Source organism: Anopheles arabiensis, chromosome 3 (assembly GCF_016920715.1).
Source record: "Anopheles arabiensis isolate DONGOLA chromosome 3, AaraD3, whole genome shotgun sequence".
NCBI lineage: Eukaryota > Metazoa > Arthropoda > Insecta > Diptera > Culicidae > Anopheles > Anopheles arabiensis.
In genome coordinates, this window is record NC_053518.1 from 45,863,633 (window position 1) to 45,885,563 (window position 21,931).

General features: G+C 40.5%; 1 protein-coding gene across 12 annotated transcripts in view; it reads right to left on the minus strand.

Annotated features, from left to right (window-relative positions):
* The window catches only part of LOC120901813 (anoctamin-8), a 29,347-nt gene extending 8,081 nt beyond the window's left edge, over positions 1-21,266 (minus strand). For 5 of the 12 annotated variants that reach the window (XM_040310104.1, XM_040310106.1, XM_040310101.1 and 2 more), the window contains exons 1-18: positions 21,146-21,259; positions 19,546-19,901; positions 9,976-10,086; positions 9,738-9,879; positions 9,224-9,395; positions 8,936-9,017; positions 6,704-6,820; positions 6,375-6,505; positions 6,017-6,178; positions 5,715-5,870; positions 5,231-5,299; positions 3,904-4,039; positions 3,688-3,818; positions 3,195-3,500; positions 2,861-3,016; positions 2,369-2,775; positions 1,992-2,253; positions 595-689 (exon numbers count right to left, since the gene is read on the minus strand). In XM_040310104.1, coding sequence (XP_040166038.1) covers positions 595-689; positions 1,992-2,253; positions 2,369-2,775; positions 2,861-3,016; positions 3,195-3,500; positions 3,688-3,818; positions 3,904-4,039; positions 5,231-5,299; positions 5,715-5,870; positions 6,017-6,178; positions 6,375-6,505; positions 6,704-6,820; positions 8,936-9,017; positions 9,224-9,395; positions 9,738-9,879; positions 9,976-10,086; positions 19,546-19,720 — 2,810 coding nt within the window. In that variant the 5' untranslated portion in view covers positions 19,721-19,901; positions 21,146-21,259. The other 7 variants (XM_040310096.1, XM_040310095.1, XM_040310099.1 and 4 more) reach the window with 7 other exon arrangements.
* Positions 21,267-21,931: the final 665 nt, after the last annotated feature.

Sequence of the window (21,931 nt, forward strand, 5' to 3'; positions counted from 1 at the left end):
GCAACAGAGGAACAAGCGACAAACCTTGACGGACGCGAGTGATTTGGGCCGTACATGCTTCTCATGCTCTGTTTGGTTCGGTTTTTGCTACCATCCACCAATCGTTGGTCCAATCGCTCCAAATCACTCTCCGTTTTGTGTGTTCCCTGCATGAAGGCGGGATAACGAGCTGGTGGATCAAACCAATCTTCTTCTTTGGATACAGAAAATAACATTTGAACTAAAACGGAACGTGCGGTACAAAGAAATAAAAAAAAAACGAATAAAACAATGTTTTTATATTTCACACTTGAGAATGGTTTTGGAAAAGAAAGACACAAATACATGCAGGTACGGCACACAACCAACAGTATGAATAGAGTGTCACAGTACACATTTGAATTGAACTTGGTGGGTGAGTAATGTGATAAATTTAAGGAAAATATACGCCCCTACACCGTATATGTTTTTGAACAACTTAAAACACACACACACCAACAGAACAAAACATGGAAAACTTAAACGGAACAAATGGAACACATGAACAAGAGCAACGCACAAACAGACGACAGTTGTTAAATGACATAGAGTAAGTAGAAAGATTCGATATCATACCCTGAATTCGTTTGTGTCGATTCTAATGCAACGGTTTGTGCAGATTGACCACTAAGGGGAGAATCTTGAAGAGGTCGTAATAATACTGTGCTTGTCTAGAGAGGGCAGGGTTTTGTTTCGTTATTAGAATTGACATTTTTATCGTGATGGTTTTGTTGGTTTTTGGAGTGTTTGATGAGAAAACATTCGCAGGAGTAGTGATTTAGTACGTATACAGTTAATTGGGAAACAATTTAAGGGTTAGAGAAAATATGAAGATAAGAAAAACACAATACAAAATGGTATAAGTAGACGTATGAAGAAGGTATTTAGGGAAATGGTTGAGTTGAGTACGATACAATTCTTTCTTTTTTTATTCCAGCAAAAAAGAGTGAAGCAAAACTGAGTGAAGATAAAATGCTAGGTGGAGGAACCCTTTCACAAACAGTTCTGTGACACATTTTCTATGTACAGACTTTGACCGTTTCGAAGCGTTCCTCTGATAAAGTGAACTGCAGCAAAGGAACATTTGAAGATAGGGTAAGAAATGAAGCACACAATATTGTGTCATTTTTTTAAAATCTGCATAAGTAATTGTAGAGAAAATTTTTAAATTAAGAAGAATGAAAAATTAAAAAATACAGTGAAAACGAATTACATGTTTAATACATCAAATGTAAGGGGTTTTCAAACGTTCAAAGTTTTTTTTACATTTAAAATGACTTTGTGGCATTTATAATGCATTGATGGACAAAAGTAGAATTGAAAGTGTAATTTGATAGGAAATAAGATTTATTCACCGTGGAACGTGATACTATTCAATTTGTTTAAAAAATACCTCTCTTTTACACAATGAGTTGAAAAAATGATCATTTCATTTTCATGGTTATAAGAAAAAAGTTCGTTTAGTGTTTGAGCGAAAGAGGTCATTAAATTTATAGGACATCGCACAAAATTGATATCTTAACTTCCATAGCCATTTTCACATACTATTTACAATATATTTCGCAGACATTTCACATCATATATACGAGAATGGCGGAATTACATAATTCATTAACATGTTTCCTACTTGGTTCAAAATATCATATAAAGCACGATATTCCTCATTCAATTGTACTCGACAACTAAACAAACCTTAAGGTGTGAAATGATACAGTGAAGAATTGTTTGCCAAAAGATAGTGCCTATCACAATAAGTTCCTTTGCTGTGATTCGGAAAGCATTCAGTACAAAAACAACCGTCATGATTTGCAAGGAGACATATTGGAAACAACGGAATGTAGACAGGTTATCTGCCACGGAAGAATGTGTCGAGCAGCTAAAGTTGTTATTAAATTGGTGAGCCAGATAAAGTGGAATTGGAGCGAAAAAAGAAGACGGCTTATAGTTCACGCCTACAAAAACATATCTACTACCTGAGAGATCGGTGAATCGGGCGAAACATCGCGCGTGTCCATGGCAAAAATGTCCATATTATCGCAACTGCTCTGGGAGTTTTTGTGCTGTTGTTGATGGTGATGGTGGTGTTGCTGCTGCTGCTGCTGCTGTAGCTGCTGCTCTTGGCGCATTTGTTGAGCGGCGGGAGAAGCCGGGTGAATACCGAGGTTATCCAGCTTGGCAGCTCGCTCTAGTTCACCACTGTCTGGGTTATTGTCATGACTAGGAGATATGTGAAATCTTGGAAGAATGACAAAGAGGTTGGTGCATGAGATGCAGATATCGTTTGTGTGTGATACAAGACACTTGAAAAGACGGGCATTAAGATGTAATTTCACCCCTTTACAACATTTACCTGCCAACAGACTGTTCAGTTTTGTCGAAAATGTCCTGATTGCTGTTGAAGTCCTGATCATGGTGCGAGATGGAAGTAGAGGATGGTGGTGACGGAGGCGTTTGTCGCGGTGAGGGTCCTTTGCATTGCATTTCCCGTCGACAGTGTTCGGCACGGGCGATTTCGGCCGCCAGCCAGGAAGGTAGCTCGGGCAGTAGCCACGTCAACGCGGACCGCAATCCAAGCATGATGTGCTCGAGTGCCACGATCAAAATGACCGTCTGGGTGGAGGTAAGGCCAGGCCATAGGCGAGACACTTGGCCTGAGAGTCCAATCAGGGCACAGTTAACGATAACCGCAGCCAGACCGAGCATACCAAGCGCGTTCTGCCAGGTGCCGATATTTGCTACACGTTGACCAAATGGACGCTGGAGGATTTAGGGACAATTGGGCGAATTAAACTCGTTTAATGTGTGCTGATGAACCACTGCTGATGGTTCTGAATCGTGTTACCTGGTGTACATGCGCCAGTTTGAATGCATCGGAACGGATTTCGAGCAGATTGTTAGCCAATGCGCACAGTCCAGCGAGAGGGAATGCGGCAGAAAACAGTACTACGTAACCCATTTGAACTAACATTTCCAGATGATCGGAAAATGTTCCATCGTACTGTCGAAAAATAAATGCCGCATTATGTGGATAGTTAGTTAATAGATACTTATGGATCGATGATGAAGAGCATTATCGAAAATCAATTACATCCCGTCTTCACGTTTAAATCGATCCAACAGCTCAGGAACCGTGCAGATGTGGGACACACCAAGGTAGTGGTTGGGCTTTTGCTTACCTTGTACAGCGAACTTTCAACTTCTGCCTGCCCGATTGATCGTTTTGGCGGAGTAGAGGAAGCGGAGAACTCAGAGGGGCTTTTGCCTTCATCGTGCTGCTTCCCATCACCGGAGCCCACCGTCAAAGTGCTGGTGCTGGTGGAAGCAGAGGACGCAACATTAGGAGGATGCTCCTGCGTTGGGCTGAGGGCACCCCACATTTTGAAGCTTAGTTTCGCCAGGCGCCATTGCTCCACCAAGTACGGCCAGGCTGACTCGCGTAGATTACCGATAATTTGCCGCGATATCAGCAACCCAGCCAGTTGCTGTCACCCGAGAAAAAACACGATATGAGTCGATGGATGGATATTAGCCATTTAATTTTCCCAAAGCACGAGAGAAAGAAAAAAATCAAACCAGCAAAATAAGTTTAGGCCAGAAAGGGAAAGGAAGCTTGTTTTTGATCGTACGAAAATTAGGTTTAAAATTTCACTCCGCTTGCCACACGCTTACCTCCTTGAGTTTGTCCTGATCGCGCAGGTAAAAGGCGATGTAAAAGAGCGAAAGAAAGCTGTTGACAAACTGGAAAAGGGCCACCTTGGCGATGAGATGATTTTCGTACTTCGACTGCAGCCGATAGTTCTCTGTCGATAGTTGTGCAATAAATTGTATAAATTGGCTTGCCTTAAGCTGTCCCATCCGTCCGCATCAGCCCCACCATTGAATTACCTTTATCGTTCAGCCAGACAGCGAGCTTGTAGTACGCTTCGTCCATTAGTGTAATGGCGCCTGCTAGCAGGACCTTTGGTATAACGCTCAAACAGCTGAAAACGCCCTGCTCCGGCAGCTTTGCATCCCACCAGTCCTGCAGTGATGGTGGTGTCGCAGTGACGCCAGCCGCATCGATGGATCGGAGCACAGGATAAAGGTCGAACGAGTCGAGTGGTATGGGATAAAGGGGTGAACCACAAACAGACAGAATAAAACGAAGAGAGGGAGCGAGAAAGCAGGGCAGAAAGAAAGAGAGGGAGAAAGAGAGAAAAGACATACAGCTATAGAGATGGTTGAAACATGGAATGATAATATGATTGCAGTCGTGTAACTTCAATTTTAAATCGATTTTGTTTCTGTTCGATTGTAATTGTGACTGAAGCTCTATGCCGACAGGACACATTGGTAGGGTTTTTTCATCCTTCCTTTTGAGCAATGCAGCAAATTGCGCGTTAAAATTCACCGTATCGTAGATGGACCCAAAACTATTATTATGGATCAAAATTTTATGATGATGGAAAAATAATAAAACGTTTTTACACACTTACCTAATAGTAGCCTTTTAAATAGATTGGTTTAGTTTCGACCAATCCAATACGACATTGTAAAAGTTTTAACAAATCATAAACATCTTTGGAGCATATGAGACATAATTATGAAACTATTTTGAAATTATGAAATAGCTACACAATTTCTTTATGAACCTGTGTAAATTAAAATGTGTATAAAGACAAAAAGGGCTCGCCAAAATCAAGTGCGTTGCGAACGGCCTAGTATTGAATAATTTAAGTTGAAACTGTCATTCACAAATCAATAACTAACATAAAGCCAATCGCCGACGGTCCTTTTAACCCCTTAAGCGACATACGATACGGTAACGCACTACGATTATACGAAGCATGATGCTTGGTTCGTATGGCAGGCACTAAATCAATGCCCGTGATATGTGGGCTCTTGCCGAAAGCTCGTTGCTAATACTGCTGCTGCTGCTGGTGTTGCTGATTATTATTGATGACGAGGATGTCATCCACCAGGCAACACTTCATTCGATTTCGAGCTATAAGCGCTACCGTCCTATCGACGAACATTTATTGGATTTTGGTGCTATATTAATGGAGCTTAAGCGCAACGTATCGTACAAAACACGTACAGCTAGATAGATTGGGCTTATGGCCAATGACAAAAGGATAGTGTGTGAATTCGAACGTGAAAGGGCAGTGAAGGGAAAACTACAGTCATACAGTCAGGGATTTGGGGAAGAACGTAAAGAACATAAATTTCAGACCTGAGACACTATGCACATGCACTCCCACAGGCCAGCACTGCTATAGGGTAAGTGTTGATCGAGCCAATCCTGTAAATTAGTAGTAACGTAATGTAATGCGCGTGTACGTTTGCGTGTATCTGTGTGAAGTGCTATGAAGTGAAAAACAAGGCGATTAATGTTTCGTATAGAGGTACAACATGGGAGTAGGATAGGGAATAAACGGAATATTACAGTCAACGTATATGAATATTCATGAGAGGATACGATTATGTTTGGTAAAGTGCCACACAAACAGCACATGACGAGGGTATAGGAATGTTTCGAAAGAAGCGTAACCAAAACAAAAAGCAAAGCATAAAAAGTCTAATAAAAAGCACCAACATTCACCGCGACCGATTTTTTGTTTTGCTTTCGGTTCGGGTGATTTGCGAAGCGTGCGTTCCACATAGAAGGACCGTAAACGGGGCGGGTGTCGTATGACGTCGAGATTATGTCTAAATACCTGCAGCCTCAACATCAGGAACATCACAACAAACACCAACACCAGGCAGAGGCCTATAATTGGAAAGCTAACTAGATAACGGAAGGCTCGCCGCTGCCAGGCCGGTGCTTCCTTCGGCTCCAAACGTCCAGTCACGGAACTTTCCTCGAGTGGCCCCTGTCGAGTGAGCAGAAGAGAAAGAGAGTGCGAAAAAAAGAAAAAAAAAGAACACCACATAGATAAAGGATTGTGAGTGAAATGGTAGTATTGTGGGTAGGAGTCGGAACGCAAGTCCTTGACAGACGCCGTAGGGATGTAAAGACCTTGTACAGTGGCCGCGGCGGTTCTAGCAGCTCGGGCGGCGTTGACAATGTGCCCCAGCGGAAAGCCAGCTCGACCGAGTACCGCCTCCACGCTTCCAGGTAGAGTGACGCCCAGGCAACGTTGAAAAGCGAGAAAATGACGTGTCCAATGTCTTGAGCCGTCTGAAACGAGACATAAGCGGTCAAGGAAACGTGTCCAACGTACATGGACACCGACGTGGAGGTTAGTAGTGCCGTCGTAAACGGTATTGTGGTAGATCCGTTTCCATCGATCGGTTCGTACGTCTTGGTCGGTACGTGTTGTGCTTATTATTTATCATACTACCGACCGTTTGCATGCTAGGACCATTTGCCTTACCTGTCCTCGACCCCAAAGCCCTGCGTACAGAATCGTTCCCAGGACGGCTGGTACGCACAGTGCACAGGTGTAGTGTCCCAGCCAGGCAAAGTAGAGCGCCACTTTAACTCCAAAGTATGCCGCTATGTCGTCTGAAAACGAACAGTTTAAATACAGAGTGAATGATACCACCGCGAGCATATACGAAAAAAGAATGAATAAAAAAACACGTAATAATACCAACAAAAAACAGTAGACAAATGAAAGGATAACATGTTTCTTCTTTTACTGCTAGGCGTATCAAATAAGTGGTTAGTAAAAGCACCGGAACAAGCTACATTAATTATTACCTAGGGGCTGCGGTGCGAAGAATTTCCGTACCCAGCTGGATTGTAGCTGCTGCAAGGCGGTAGTCTCGTGGAGCGGAAAAACCTGCGTTATTAGGCCTAGCTCCTGCCAGGCGGCCACTGGAAACCATGCAAACGGTGGTGTTCGTCGTTAGTTTATTAGAAAGAAAATTAAATTAAGTACCGGTTCTGAAAAGTAGGGCTCGGTCTCGGTACAGCCGACCGGTGAGATAGTATCACGAGTCTTTAGATTAATTAACATTCACCGTAGCCCGACGGTCTCACCTGCGAAACCCGAGATACTTCCCATGGAATTATGTCCTGAAAAATGTGTTTGTCTCACAGCTGAGATTGCAGAGCATGTGTCCCTGATCCTGATGTGATTGGTCATTAAAAGCTCATAATGTTAGCCATACCCCACATGTCATTAAGGATATTAAAAGGGAGTAAATCAAGTTTAAAAACGACGTTCGAATAAAGCTGAAGCATTCGCACTGATTTTATATTGATGATACCAAACCTATTTCTTAAAAAATAAGCATTTTTTTATCTTCACTTTAGTTTCCTTTGCCATATAGAGCACATCAAAATGTACCCAGAAAATATGTTAATTGAACATCTACCAGTATATCTATCTCAAAGAAGTATCCTCTTGAAATGTGTGGTAAACAGTTTGCCAATCAAGTACAGGCACTGGCAAAGAGTGTCACAATCACTTAAATGAAAAACTGAATGAGCTCTTAACGTGCCTTTTTCTAGATGAAAAGGAAACGACAAAAGCAGCACCACGATTCCCATAATGTTTTATCGATTAGTGCTAATTGGTTGATTGTTCTTTCGCTTACATTAATGAACAGTTTGTTAGCATCGCTATACTTCATCGATGTGACGTACATACATCGCCGGCGGTTCAGCAAGTTCAACAAGTTGTGTTGTTTTTGCATATCCTATTTTCGTTCTTTTGTTTTGGATGTATCGATTGGTTGACTAAGTAGGAAAAAATGCATCGGGGTATATCAAGGGTGAAAATATACGATCTGTTTTACACTTCCTGGAGTTTACCGCGACTGTTACAATGAGGATGTAAAGCTGTTAACAGTTAAAAATTAATTCCAACGACATAGTAATAAACACTTAAGGGCCCAATATTCTTCCAAAAGCAAGGGAAGTATAATAGCACATCATCCTAAACGAAATCCCAACAAAATCATAACTACTCTTGAACAATTTTTATCTTTACCTAGGACCATTATACTTTCAAAATAAATACAAATATATCTCTTTGCACAACGAGCCCAAAATTGTAACAAATAGCTTTTTCAGCGTTTCAAGCGCATCCTTGTGTGGATTGTGTATTTTCATTGTTGTACTCCTTATCGCCTCATGTCCACCTTCTGCTTTTTCCATCGAAAAAGACGACTCATGACTTGCTATCCAACAATAAACTTTTAACAAGTTTTGCTGAGTGGTCGACTTTACCCGACCGGACTTGATCTCGTTGGAAAGCAGATTAGTGGGATGGCCAAACGCTCCAGCCAATGGATGCGTCCCGAGCGTCCCGAGGCGTTGAACACATGTTGAGCAAAGCCCATGCCATGCACACACGAACCGCATGTAAGTTGAGCAAACAAAATCCTCCCAAAACACTTCTAAAGCAAGGATGCGGCGTTATTGCAAGGTATGATCCACAAACACACAAGGGATGTAGCTGGCTGAAGTTTGATTCACTGGAGACCAACGCTCGGATATCTCGAGGTAGCGTGACTGGCTGTGTGTGTGTGTGTGTGTGTGGTTTGTGAAAGGTTATCATAGCACCAGCCACACCATGCAATGGACACCGAGAAACGTAAAGAGTGGCGTAAAGGGTAAAGAGCTGGGTGGCACAACTTTTCAGTTTCCATCGTCAATCGTAGCCTTTTTCTGGATGGATGGCTAAAGCTCCGTGGTGTCGGTTCAAATATAGCAGAAAGGATAAAATGCCATGCAAAAAAAAAGAAGAGAAACAGCTACTTTCTGGGACACCAAACGCGCCTGGCACCCGCGTATTCGTCCTTGCAATCTCAGCTACAGTCAGTATTAGTTTCACCAGACTAATACGGTAAAAGATTAGGAACGATGGTGTTGATGATGATGGTGATGATGATTTGACATGGCAGTTGACGATGAGTGCTTTTAATGATGGTAACGTTTCGGTAACAGTCCCCAAAATATCTCTACTGTGCGTATGCCACTTACCGATGCTTTGTCCCTCCTCGACCTGTGCCCTGCCCTGCAGTGCTTTTAGATCGAGCGTTCCCGCTCGCAAACCCTGCAGTACCTGTAGCGTTGCGAACGTGAGAGCAACATGATGGATGGAAGTGATGGAGCGTGTATTAGTAAAATATCGATCACTGACGCCATCCCAGCACCAGAGCGTGACAGAAACGGCAGCAATCAGCTGATACGCGACCGAAATGCTGGGATTCGTATCCATCAAAGATTCTGCCGTCGAAGGTGTGCATTTCATATTGATGAGTTGCTTACCTGTAGCACGAGCCATTGCCGTTCCTGGGACGTGAAGAGACTGTTGGCACCCTCGTTGTCCTTCGATTGGGCGAAGCAATGACTTTCCCGTTTGGTGAACTCCTTCAATGCGCCACCGAGGTCGGTTCGCAGTCGCTTTGGCAGGCGAGCATCTTCGGCCGCCTTGAATAATCTATGAAGGGAAAGAAAGGAAACGGGTCTATCACACCGACACGCAAGGCACGCAAGCAGTTTTACGGCATGAGGTCAAAGCAACAGAAGTGAAGCGATCGTTCAGGGGTGGTTACGATTGGAGACCTTTGTGCGAGAGCAATTTCAAACGGAACGCGTTTCACAAAGATTAGATGACATTTCACAGCAAAGGAAGTTTTTGTTTTCAAGTTCTGCCTCGAGCCACTTCTTGCCTTAGCTGGCTTTTGGTGCTGATTCAGATGCATTTTTGCCATCGTTCGCTCTGGTGTTTGATGATAACTTTCTGCAAGAGTGTTGGGGGACGGGGAAACCGATTACTTACACATTCATTGGAGCGGTAATATAGAATGCGGTTCGTTTTGTGCTTTCGTGCGCTCGTACCATCGCTGACAGTCCCAGTCCTTCGGGAGGGTTTGCCTTGATCCTGTTTAGTAGCCATCGTAGCGCATCGTCTGGGGCGTCTTCTGTGGTGAAGGTGAGAAAGGGAATTCATCCGTTACCCACAGGGAGGACGACAAGTGCAGCAGAGGTTGAATGCTTCAGTTCGTAATTGTATTTACCTGGAAATTCAATCACTACGTCACACTGGGTTGGAATTTTGTTCAGCCAAAGCCGACGGGGTGTCATCAAATGGCCGGCACAAGGCACACGTCTCCGTATTAATCTTGATGCTGGCGAGGAGAAATAAAATGCGAGAAACAAATGGAACGGCAATAATGAGCAAAATCTGATATCAGTTTTATTAGCACGACCGGGTCGGTACGTATCCAGCATGATCATTATTTTCAGGTTAGGTTGAGTAAATATACTAAAATTAGTATCTATAACTTGATATCATAGAGAGCTTTTACACCACCGGTCGTTATCGTCTCGATTACCAGGTCTTATGGCATTTGTTTTATTTCGTTCAATACGTTTAAGAGCTTTTACAAATACAAATACGTATATTTTCAAAATCACCTCGTGGAGTTCAGTGCAGTTTAATTTCGTTGATATCTATTCCCCAGGTTTACTTTATATCGATCAAATTAAAAATAAAATTAAAAAAAAACAACAATCCTAATCTTTATTAATGAAACCTGCTTGGGTGCGCTAATAAAAGAATCTTTTGCTTCCATCGCTTTGGTTCTGATTCAGCAAAGTAGTAAGCAATCGTCTTAATCTTCAGAAAGCATTAATTTAAAGTGTCAGCAAAAGGCCAATCTTCCCGCAAACTTTTCTCCCCTTACAGTGATTGTGTAATGAAGAGCATTCGCAAAAATGACGCAACCTTTACGTTGGTGGATCAACTAGGTTGATTGCACTGTACAGAGGGCCGTAATGTTTTACTTAGATTATCGGTTTTCTTTCGATTACATTTTAATAATTGAATTGTACCGTTCAATGCTATCTTAAGATAAGATAAGCAAAAAAGTAACGATATACCGTAAAATGTTTGAAGGAATTGACTTTGATATTGATCTACTTTTTTTTCATACAGTAACCAGTAATGTATAGCCTTTACGAAAATATAATTGATATTTTCAAATTTCAAGATGTCTCATTTAGCACGCCACAAATCTTACGTAGCAACCACCGTGAGCAAATGAAATTAATAAACATCATTCTCATTAGCGCCTATCGGTTTGATTCGTTCGGCTCGTAAAACTGGAACAAACTAAGGGGGGAAAATGGTGCCATGAATCACATGCCAGCACGTTAGAATCAAGGCACCACCTCTCTACTGGCCTCTAGAGGTCTGAACAGCTAAAATATAGACATGCCAGCTGTTACCTTTTGCGCTGGCATCGATTTTGGATCCACTATTTTGCTGACGTCAAACGATGATCCCCTTTCCCACCTGTTTCAGTGTTCATTGTGCGTTTGTTGTGCTTCGCTGGAAAATATCGTTGACGAAGCAACATTTCTGGCTACTACCAGAGCAACGAATGTCTACTACAGTGAGTGCGTTATGGCGAAAGGAAATAAAATAGCTTTTCAAGCATCAAGCAGTTAACGCGATACAAACTTTGCATAGAAGGCTTATCAGGTACATTGGTATCCATTTCACAAAATCAAATGGCCGGAAAAAGCTTAAACCTCCAGCCCAATGAAGGAACAGCCATTCAAGGCGAATTAAGTTTTTGTGCGATGGATTTGTGTACTTTGGGTGAGCAAGAAAAAAGACGTAGAAATAAGTTATTTTTAGAGCTCGTAGATTGAGTTTTGGTTACACTTTCAGGCAACTCGTTGCAGCTATTAAATATAGCTTCAGGGGTATTTGTGAAGAAGAATTAGGCGTCATCCATCAATTACGTAACACAAAAATTGCAAATTTTTGACCTCCTACTCCCCTAGTGTAACAAACTATAACGTTGGAAGAATGTAAAAAATTACGTTACAGATTGACCCCCTTCCTAATAGCTTATTTTATTGAACAAAAACAGATTTTTGTTTTTTTTTTATTTTTTTACTTTATTGTGGTACATGTACAATTTTTGAAATGAAACAAGATAAAATATTGTACATGTAGAAAAGTTGTCCTTTACGGCAATCAAATTTAAAAAGTGCTGTTTACAATGTTCTTGCGTTACCATCATTAGAAGCGTATTTTATCCAGCTATCTTCCTGGTCCTCCATAACTATGTTCATCTTTCCAGAAATGTTTATTTACCTTTAAATATTGTACTATCATTAAATTGATTATTCTCTATCATATAACATGTGATGTTCAATATGTTACGCATGTTTTACAATTTACGAAATTACGAAATCGGTACTGTCAGTACGAGTTTTTGCTGCACTTTCGATGTGTGTATCCATAAAATTATAATCAATGATCATCTTTGGTGAAAAAAGGACTAACTGCATTAACGCCATCTTCAGTTTGTTTGAAACAATTTGGATTTGAAAGGAATTGGATTGGTATTAGGGTAAGTGTACCAATTATGGCTATATTATGTCATCAAGATAATGATTTTATAACTGTAAAAAAAGAATTGGGTAAAACTTTAAACTTTGTTTTCTAGAAGTCTATAATTTGTAGAACACGAGAGTATTTATTATTTTGAATCAATGTTTATCGAAATAAAAGAAAATTTCGATGAAACATTGCATCTGTTTCTAGCAATTTGTAATAGCTGTACCAATTGTGGTTGTAAGCCTAAACTCGTGAATATTTACACCAAAAATTACATTGTGACATTGTTTTAACTCAAATCAAGTAGTAATAAGTTCACTGCTGGTAAATTAGTAAATGAACACGATTAAATAAGTAAAATTAACAGTTTCAAATCTCCGTTTTGTATCACTATTTGTATTGATATCCACGCTCAATTAATCGCACAAGAGCGTACTTGGCTATAGTACAACACGAGCGGCGTTCAGATTACTCCTTATTTTCGTATGAAAGTCATTCAAGACTGCGTTATTTTGATGAAACAAACGACAGTTGTAAACAAAGCATCTATGGTCTACGGCGATATTTGATGCACCAAAGGATAGTTGTACCAATTATGGACTTACGGAAAAATGCATATTTTAGATGAAATGATAGTACATTTTGATGTGAAGGTGATAAATAACTAATATTTTGCACCAAAATGATGATTTTGAGATAAAATAATGGTAATAATGGTTAAAATAATGGTGGTTGAAAATCGCTAATATTCAACAGTGCTGCTCTTAGCAAAATGGAAAGAGATACCAAACATCTTGGCAACACATTTTAAAAGGGTGATATTTAACAAACGGAAGTGACCAGCATGGAATGAATGAATGAATGAAATAATGAAGCACAAATATTTCATTCATTCAAATATTTTAAAATAATCATCATATTCATAAATAAAAAATCCATCCGTGGTTTAAGCATGCAAATAGACCGTTTTAGAGCAAAAATAGTGTTCGTTATAACCATAATTGGTGCTATAGCCACAATTGGTACACTTACCCTATCTGTTTCTAGCGTTACAGTAGAATCTCTTGCCATTTGCTTCGATTTGCAATTTGCATTTGCTATCATCAAAATACTATCAAACCACAAAATAGGAAAACTCCAATCATAAAAAAAAAATTATTATCTGTTCATCAAGGGGCCCATTAGGAGGCAGTCCGTTTGAACAGTCTGATTTTCACATGAGACTTTCGCAAGCGCGATTATTGTTAACAGTAAAAAAATGCTCTGTGATGCTGAAAATTATTACAACTATACAGACGATATTGTAAATTGAATCAAATGAGTTGTATAAATCCAAGCCACATAGTGTCACAAATCATAAACTACGAATGTTGATGCAATCAAATCGATGTGCAACCGTCTTTCTACCACGCATCCTTTCCGTTCATCATGAGGTTCTAGTAGCTGTGTATAACGCATTTCGTGCATTATTTTCGCTTTCCATTCACGCTATGTGTTTTGTTCGTGCTGCGGAATTGGCACTTCCAGTCGGGCACTAGGGATTGCTACTGTTCAGCAATGGTAACGGCACGGTAAACCGACACGTCAATCAATGCCCAACGGAAACAGCATACATTTTCATATGATTATTATTTCATATAAATCAATAAAAACGACACGTAAAGAAATCTACCATTCAATAAACGTCTGAGTATCGTACGCCCATGTGAGAATAATCGACAGCTAATTAGATAATCACATTGCCAGCAATCCAAATGGTTGGCAGGTTTATTTCGCTGGCCATGCGCTGCCAAAAAAAGATGCTCATGCAACAGTTTCGCCTGGAAATATTCTCATAACCGCTTTTCAACGTTGACCAACCAAACGTTCTATTGGGAGAGATAATAAGAACAAGGTATCAAGTGCATGCTAATCGTTTTAAGGGACTTAATTACATTAACACTTTGGCATGTGGACCGGGTAGATAAAAACTGCATGCTCGAGATGTAATCCATGGAGATTGTGGAAGTTTCAGAGAAATGGTAAATCTAGCTGTGACCTAATAATATTAATTCCATCAATGTATTGTAGGTTACGTAAAAAACATTGAAAGTTCACTCAGTGTGATACAGTTTGAAGCATAAATTAAACATTTGCATAACTTTGCATTCAAATGATAAGTAAGTATTTGTATTAAATAACATTAAGTTTTCATTTATATAAGAAAAATAAGCTTGAAAAATTTAAATCCGTAGCTACAACCATCCTACATTGATGTTATAAGGTTCCACCTACTATATTGATTTTACATTGTATGTTACGATTCTTGAACAATAAATATTCTGGTATTGTTTTACCCGCAAGTAATTTGTAAATAAAATTCAATACATACTATTTTTTCGCATGTAATTGTGTAAATGCGAGAGAAATAAATTGTCTGCGTAAAAGAACCCCCCTCCCTATTTCTCACTCACAAGTAAATTGGCTTCTGAATCCTTCTCTGGTTTAGAAATTTCTCAGAAAACATCTGGCTCCAATCTTTAGAAGGGCCTATATTCTCGTGAACGTTTAGGGCCTCCACTCGTGTTAATCCAACGCTTTCAAGAACATAAATATGTACACAAACGCAATTGATGTGTTTATAAGTGTCCCGAAGTGTGCTAGAATCATCCGAGATATTATTGAGTCAAATCTATAGAGATCAGAGATATCTGAAGGCTTATCAGATCCGTCGATTTATGAATAAATATACAAATATATCCCGAGTAAGTTCCATTCGAAGGTTTGTTAAGGATAAGATTGGTAGAAATTGTAAGAGTTTGATCAAAATTTTGCTAAATAACATGGGGCTGCTACATGGGGGAAAAAGCTACAAAAAGGATGAAAACCGCTGCAATAGTGCAACTAGCTGATCTTGTTATCTGGTTGTGAGGCACGAAAAGTCTAGTAGATCCCATGCTATTTAATATGCGGCCGACAACTTTGCGATTGGTCTTGGTATGAATGGTTGAGGCACAAATATTGTAAACTATCTTCTTGCTAAAATGTTTAACCAACTTTTTGTGTACATTGACACATATGTAGCATTTGTACAGAAATGAGTTCAAGGAAACTCCTATTGGATTTATTCACAAAGGGTGCTATGTACGGTAATTCCTATGGTATAAATTTTACCGTTCAAATAGGCATAAAGCGACAACGTCTCGCGCGACAAAATATAGCTCAATTTTGCAAACAGAGCTAGTTGTCTCGCGCTATATTCCTACTTCATCCGAAACAGTAGAATTATCCAGATTGTTTCCGAGCCATACTAATTCAAAACTCAAAAAATAAATTTAAACACATTTTCACTTATTTTTTATGTTTTTAAGCACAAATCAAGCAGGTTGACTGAGTGAAATGTGATATTAAAATATGATTAATAATTAAAATCTCTAGGATCTTAATTCTAATTGAAATTGAAACTAATTTATTACTACTCGATATGGATACTGATACAGATAATTTCTATCTCAAAACCATTTGATCTTTCTTAAGCTTTTAAATTCGGAAGCTCTTTATGCGGAAGCTCAGGGAGTGGTCCCGTGGAACAGTCATCAACTCGTACTTAATAGTATGCCCGTCATGGGTTCAAGCCTAGTATGGACCTTAGCTAGGGCTGACTATCCAGCTGCGTGGGACTAACTAAATCTCTAAAGGTCCGCGGATGATCGCGTAAGTCGTTACGGAAAATAGCATAAGCTTTTAAATTACAGATTAACACTAGGTCTACGGAACCCGTCAATTTGACGGAATTTAAACTTTGTAGTGAAATACTAAAAATACCTTTAGTTTAATTTTGATTTTTACTTTTCGTAAATTTATCATAACATACTTTGAGTTTGTAGCATAAGGTTTATTTTCATAACTTTCATAGATTTTCAGATACATATGTGGTAAACCTATCTTTACGGAACCCGTCAAATTGACGGATTGACGGTTGATTACATTTAGTTTATTTAGTTGAGTTGTAACATGTTTCAATAAAAGTTAATGTAGAAATGAAAGAGAACGATAAACTACTAATTATCACACAATACATATTAATATATGATTTAAATAAAGTGGCTTCAAATGGAATTGCTGATCAACTTATTCCTCGCATTTTTCGAAACTACCGCAGACATTCTGCAAAATGTGGCATCGAAAAGATACCACAATAACACATTTGTTTAATGATCTCAACCACTCGAAATAAGCATTTTTATCCACCCGTCAAATTGATGGGTGTCCGTACCGATAGGTATACAAGAGAAGACTGTAAACGCCCGTAGTGTTAGTGTTAAGTTAACGTTAACGTTAGTTTTATTAAACTAAAAACACGTATTTTACTTTAATTTGTAAGGGAATTGATCTCATCTATTTAATTTGAATAATCAATAATCAATTACATTTTTTAAACTACATTTTGTAGAAAAATATAGTACAATAGCGCACCATCAATATTCCTTCTTAGAGTGTCATAATCAACGTGTGTGCTAAAATATGTAAAACTTTTTCTTCACTCTAGTTTGATCAATGCAACGAACGATTGAGAAAATCTGCTGCAAGGAAAATAAAGTGCTCCGTTAAGCGGTTACATACAGTGCCGAGCGGTTGCCATAGCTTCTGTGTCGAACAGTATTGAGGGAGCAGGAAAATGATGCACACGGACGGGAAACTTTTCCGACTCTGGATTGGTAAAAGTTTTCTCAATCGTTCAATCAATGTCAGCGTTGCTATATGGACCACCATTCAAATGAACGTTACAAGATATTGAAATGCTTCATGCACGAATCCTTATTATGCGTCCTTCAAAAGAATTGGTCCATCTGTGCCGTTGAGCCACCGAGCAGGAATTCATTGCATTTTTTGCCAATGTCGTTGGGAAGGTGAAGCTCATTAACATTCTTCGGAATCCGTTCAGAAACAGATTCAAATTGCACGTTCTGGGTGAATTTGTTTCAACAGTTGAAGTGACATTGATTATTCCAACGAGCAACGAAATACACAAATGGTAGGCGCTATTTGTCAGAGATTGAAATTGTTAATACAGCGTAAAATGCGAAACACCATTTCTTCATCAATTTTACGCACGTTTCCACTTTACGCCCTGTGCATATGGCTATCCACACGGCTACATAAAACATATCCTTTTCCGTTCGATCTGCACGGTCACTGGTGGAAGATTGTGGTGAATTTTTGATGTCTGCCTTTGGATATTTTAGCAATGCAGAGGCATGGTTAGCAGCCCGTTACAAATTCCGTTTCTCATTAAAATGCGTTGCTTGTTCCTGGAATAGCGGGTTGAGCTGATTGATTTTTAACTTTTTTGAGCGCTTTAACTAAAAACATTCAAACGCACAGTCGCAAAATATTGCGCAAAGCAATAAAAAACAATAAACTGAAAGCAATGTAATTTTGATTGAGCTACCTTCTTTTGTTTTTCATTTTATATTCATTTTATATCCCCATCCTAGCTTCGATGAACAGCTTTACTCCCCTGATGGGGGTTTCCACGAATGAAACACATGTTTTAGTTGTGCTTACAGGCATTCATTCAGCTATAAAATCGAGAAAAACGAAAAATAAAAATTGAAAAATGCTCCATATTTGTTTACCCTATGTTTCCACCAAATAAAAAAAAGAACTTTCTTTTTCGGTGAATCGATGGAGCGTCCAAAGGAATCTTACATCACCAAACAAATCTAATCACAACGCTCTGTTTGGTGAGCAAACACAATTTCGACGAAAATCAATTGAACTCAGCCACGCTTGAATGGCTCGCCCGGGCGGCGATGTTGTGCTTTCTTAGGAATTAATTTACCACCTCTGGTAACCTTATGCTTGCGGTTACCAGTAAAAGATGGGTCAAACACGAATGAACGGAAAAGGACCATGGTTTGTGAGTGTTTGTGGGTAAGTGTGTATCTTTTATGTTGTAAAGTAGAAGACACAATTGACATAATGAAGCGGAAGGGTCGAAATGAACAGCCCAGAAGAAGTGTTCACATGAAAAAAGGATAAAAAACGGCAAAATTGGAAACGAGCAAGCGAAACAATACGGCAATCTGCTCGGAGTTCTTCATCCTACCATAAACATTGCGCTGGAAGTTGCCACAGTGTCCGTCTGTTTCCATGTTTTTTGTTGCTCATTATTTGCTCGCGTCTCTGTGTGCGGTAGGAAGTGGAGAGTATCGGTGCGAATTCAATCTTTACCGACAGTGGTTGAAAAAAAAGCTTGTTGCTGTACCAGATTTAGTTTCAAATTGGGTTGTCTGTGGCCAACTTTTTCCCGTGCTAAAACAGAAGCAAACACCACACGGTATCGTAAAATATGAGCATTATTATACAATGCCTGGCATAAGGCTGGGTGGTAAAATAAAAAGTATCAAGCGGGAATTCAGAAACCTGAAGAATGAATAAACATTGTAGAGTACTATACAGTGCATTTCAGTGGTTCATATCTGACGGTTACGGTATCGTACTACTCTGTCCAAGCGCCGGGCGGTTGCAATGCAATAATGCAATTGTTCAACAGTAGTAACCGGACGAGCGTAACCCTTCTCCTCACCGACGCTCCGTACCAGCTTTGTATGGTGAGGCGCAGTTTGTGTGGTGGCGTACCAGCGAAGCAAATCATCGGCGTATCGTCGCACCGTACCGTCCGCACTAGAGCACCGAGCATTACATAACAACAAACCAGCGAACGAACGTAATACCAGGCCAGAGCGTCGGTACCGATTTGGGAAAAATCGATAACTTTGTGCGGTGCTGCGATAAGGGTACCACCACCAGTGGCCCGCGAGAGACTAGGCACCACGCACTCGGGATTTACTCGAGGACGCCCCATCCTGCGACAGCGTCTTGCGTGTCGTCTACAAAAAGTGCAAAAGACGGCAGCATCCATGTGCATGCTGCGAAAGGATAATGACTTTGGAATCGATTATGTAAATTTGACATGCTTTGGTCAGCGCTTTTTTTCCTTCTTCTCTACCCGTAATATCTTTCCGGTGTCACAAGGTTTCGATCTTGACGCCAACGGTAGATAGACTTGGGATGTAATAAAGCGTAGAGCAAATTGTTCCTATTGAGTCTTAGTGAAGTAGATCGTAGCCTTTTTTCTGTGATCTGACGTCACGATAGACGATTTTTTGATCGTATGTTGGCAAGGGGACAGAATTAGCCGCCAAACTTCCACTAAAATAGCGTGCTACAGTCGCGTAATGCTTACCATTTTCGACACAGGAAATAATTTTTCCCTTCCGCCGGCGCAGGTTTGACTCGAGGTTGCTTTCATCACCGTAATCCTCGTTTCCGGTGTCCTCCGATTCCTGGTGTACATCCTCAATGATGCCACTGTCGTGGATGTTTTCGCTAGCGATCAGTAGCGGATGCTGCTGATCCATGGCGGGTGCGGGTATGGGTAAGACGCTTTAAATAATCTTCCTGCCAGGCAGGGGATACACTAAACACAGCACTCGCAGTAGGCGTTAGGCTTTAAACCGATTGCCCTCGCCACGCTTGAACCATTTTCTTGTGCACTGTATGTTTCACCACTGCACGGTAACACTACAAATATGTAGTTGCCTAGATAATGATAATGAGATAATGAGAAAATCGAAGAAAAACGGACTTTTTTTTAGCAGAAGGAGCTCAATTACACACTACACAGCACTTCCTCCATGGGGCTAAAACACCTTCGATAAGGCATTCCTACTTCCGTGTATGTCGTACCACGGAATGTGTAGATTTTGTTTTGTTTTTTGTTTCGAACTCCTTTTTCACACCCGCTGTTATTTTGGTCTGCACCTTAACTGCTGAAGCCCCAACAGCAACACTTTTCTCGGTGAATGCCGTTCCGAAATAAGGGAACTGTTTTTCACGGCACTTCCTGGGCGGATGAAGAGAGGCGGGCGGTCATGCAGCCGTAACTTTTTGATGTTGATGTTGATAATAGCTCCGAGCACGGAGCTGCTGTAGCTTTTCCTCCGTGGAAAGGTAAATTTTCCGTACACGCAATCCATGTCACTACACACTCACACACATACATGCACACTCACCACACGGTCGTTCTGAACCACAGCTCACTACGATAGCAAAATATTGGCCCGCCAGTAGAGCACCAGACAAACAAAGGCACGTATACACTCTTACGCATGTTTGGTAGCCAATACGACGGCAACGAATACAATGCCACCAGCGCGGGTATCGCTATGAGCGGGAGACACGGCGTCCTCCCCGTTTCCTGGCCCTAGTAGTTTATTTCTCAATCTGCTAGTGATAAATTCGCCAATGCGTTTACCTCATGACCTTTCGTCTTACATAGGGAGTGACATAAGGGTACAGAAAATAAGAAAGACGTAATTTCACGATGCAGCAAATTTCATGCCGCAGTTGCTAGCACCAACACCATAAATGACGTTGGTGAAAGTTACATTCTTTACTAATCTTTTCAGCTAATATTTACTTGCCTCGAAAAGATTGATTTCGAAGGTTTATTTTTAGAAACAATAATCAAACTGGCTCGGGCTTCGAACGCTCTAAATCAAGTGTAAAGATGCTTAGCTATCTGCCGTTGACAGAAGAACTCATAGAAGACATAGGACACTTTTTACAGCCCGTTTATGTAACGTTTCATTTCCTTAACGGCAACTCTTTCAGGCTCGTTTGAGGTTGGCAAATGATACGCACACTTTTCACTACGTTCACTACGGCTTTCGTTGGCTTCGCTCCTGAACTCCTTCAAAGGGTGTTATCCTATGTCGCACTTTCAATCTTGGATGCACTACAGGCAGCATTGTGCCGTTGTATGTGTGTGTGTGTATACTCACTGTGTCCTTTCGTGTGTGTGTTTTTTTCTACTGCTTGTGTACCACCTCCTTCTCTTCACTTTATGTTCTCTCCCTGTACCGGTGATCGGAGGAGCTGCGTGACTGTTCCGAAACAATGCTGAACTACGAATGATGGAACCGAGTCAAACAGATCCTTACGAAACCATCCTGATGGGGAGTTGATAGTATTTGTGTAGCGAACGGCACGTCGCTTCTGCGCAGTCGTCGGAAAGCCGGCAAAACCTTCCAATGCCTTTTGGATGACGTTCGCTTGTCAACAATCGCACACTCACGCGCCCACACGAAAAGGATGCAACCCAGCCCCACGTAGCACATTTCCATCCATCCGTCTCTCTAGCCAACGAGCATTCTGTAAACATCTTAGTACAGTTTCAACACAAACACTCATACGAGTGGCACGATGTGTGCAATGTCAGCAGAGTAAAAGGGAAACCATGGAAGGAAGAAGATTGCGATAACAACAAAACTTTGTCTGTGATATCTGTTTAGATTTGGACGGGTCGCTTTGGAATGTTGGTGTTAAAGGTTTTGCCGCGAACATTCAACACTCATTGACTGGTGGTTATTTGGCTCATTTGCTATTGGATATTTTGTTGAACTGGGTGATGAAGTGAAGTTTTCTTTTATGTATTTGCTAAAAGAAACCGTTTTATATTCATTTAAATTAATTTTTTAACACATGAAGACGAGTTTGGATAAAGTTTAAAAATCTAAATAGATGATTGCTTACACGGTTTATCATACAGACAAAATAAAAGGCAATAT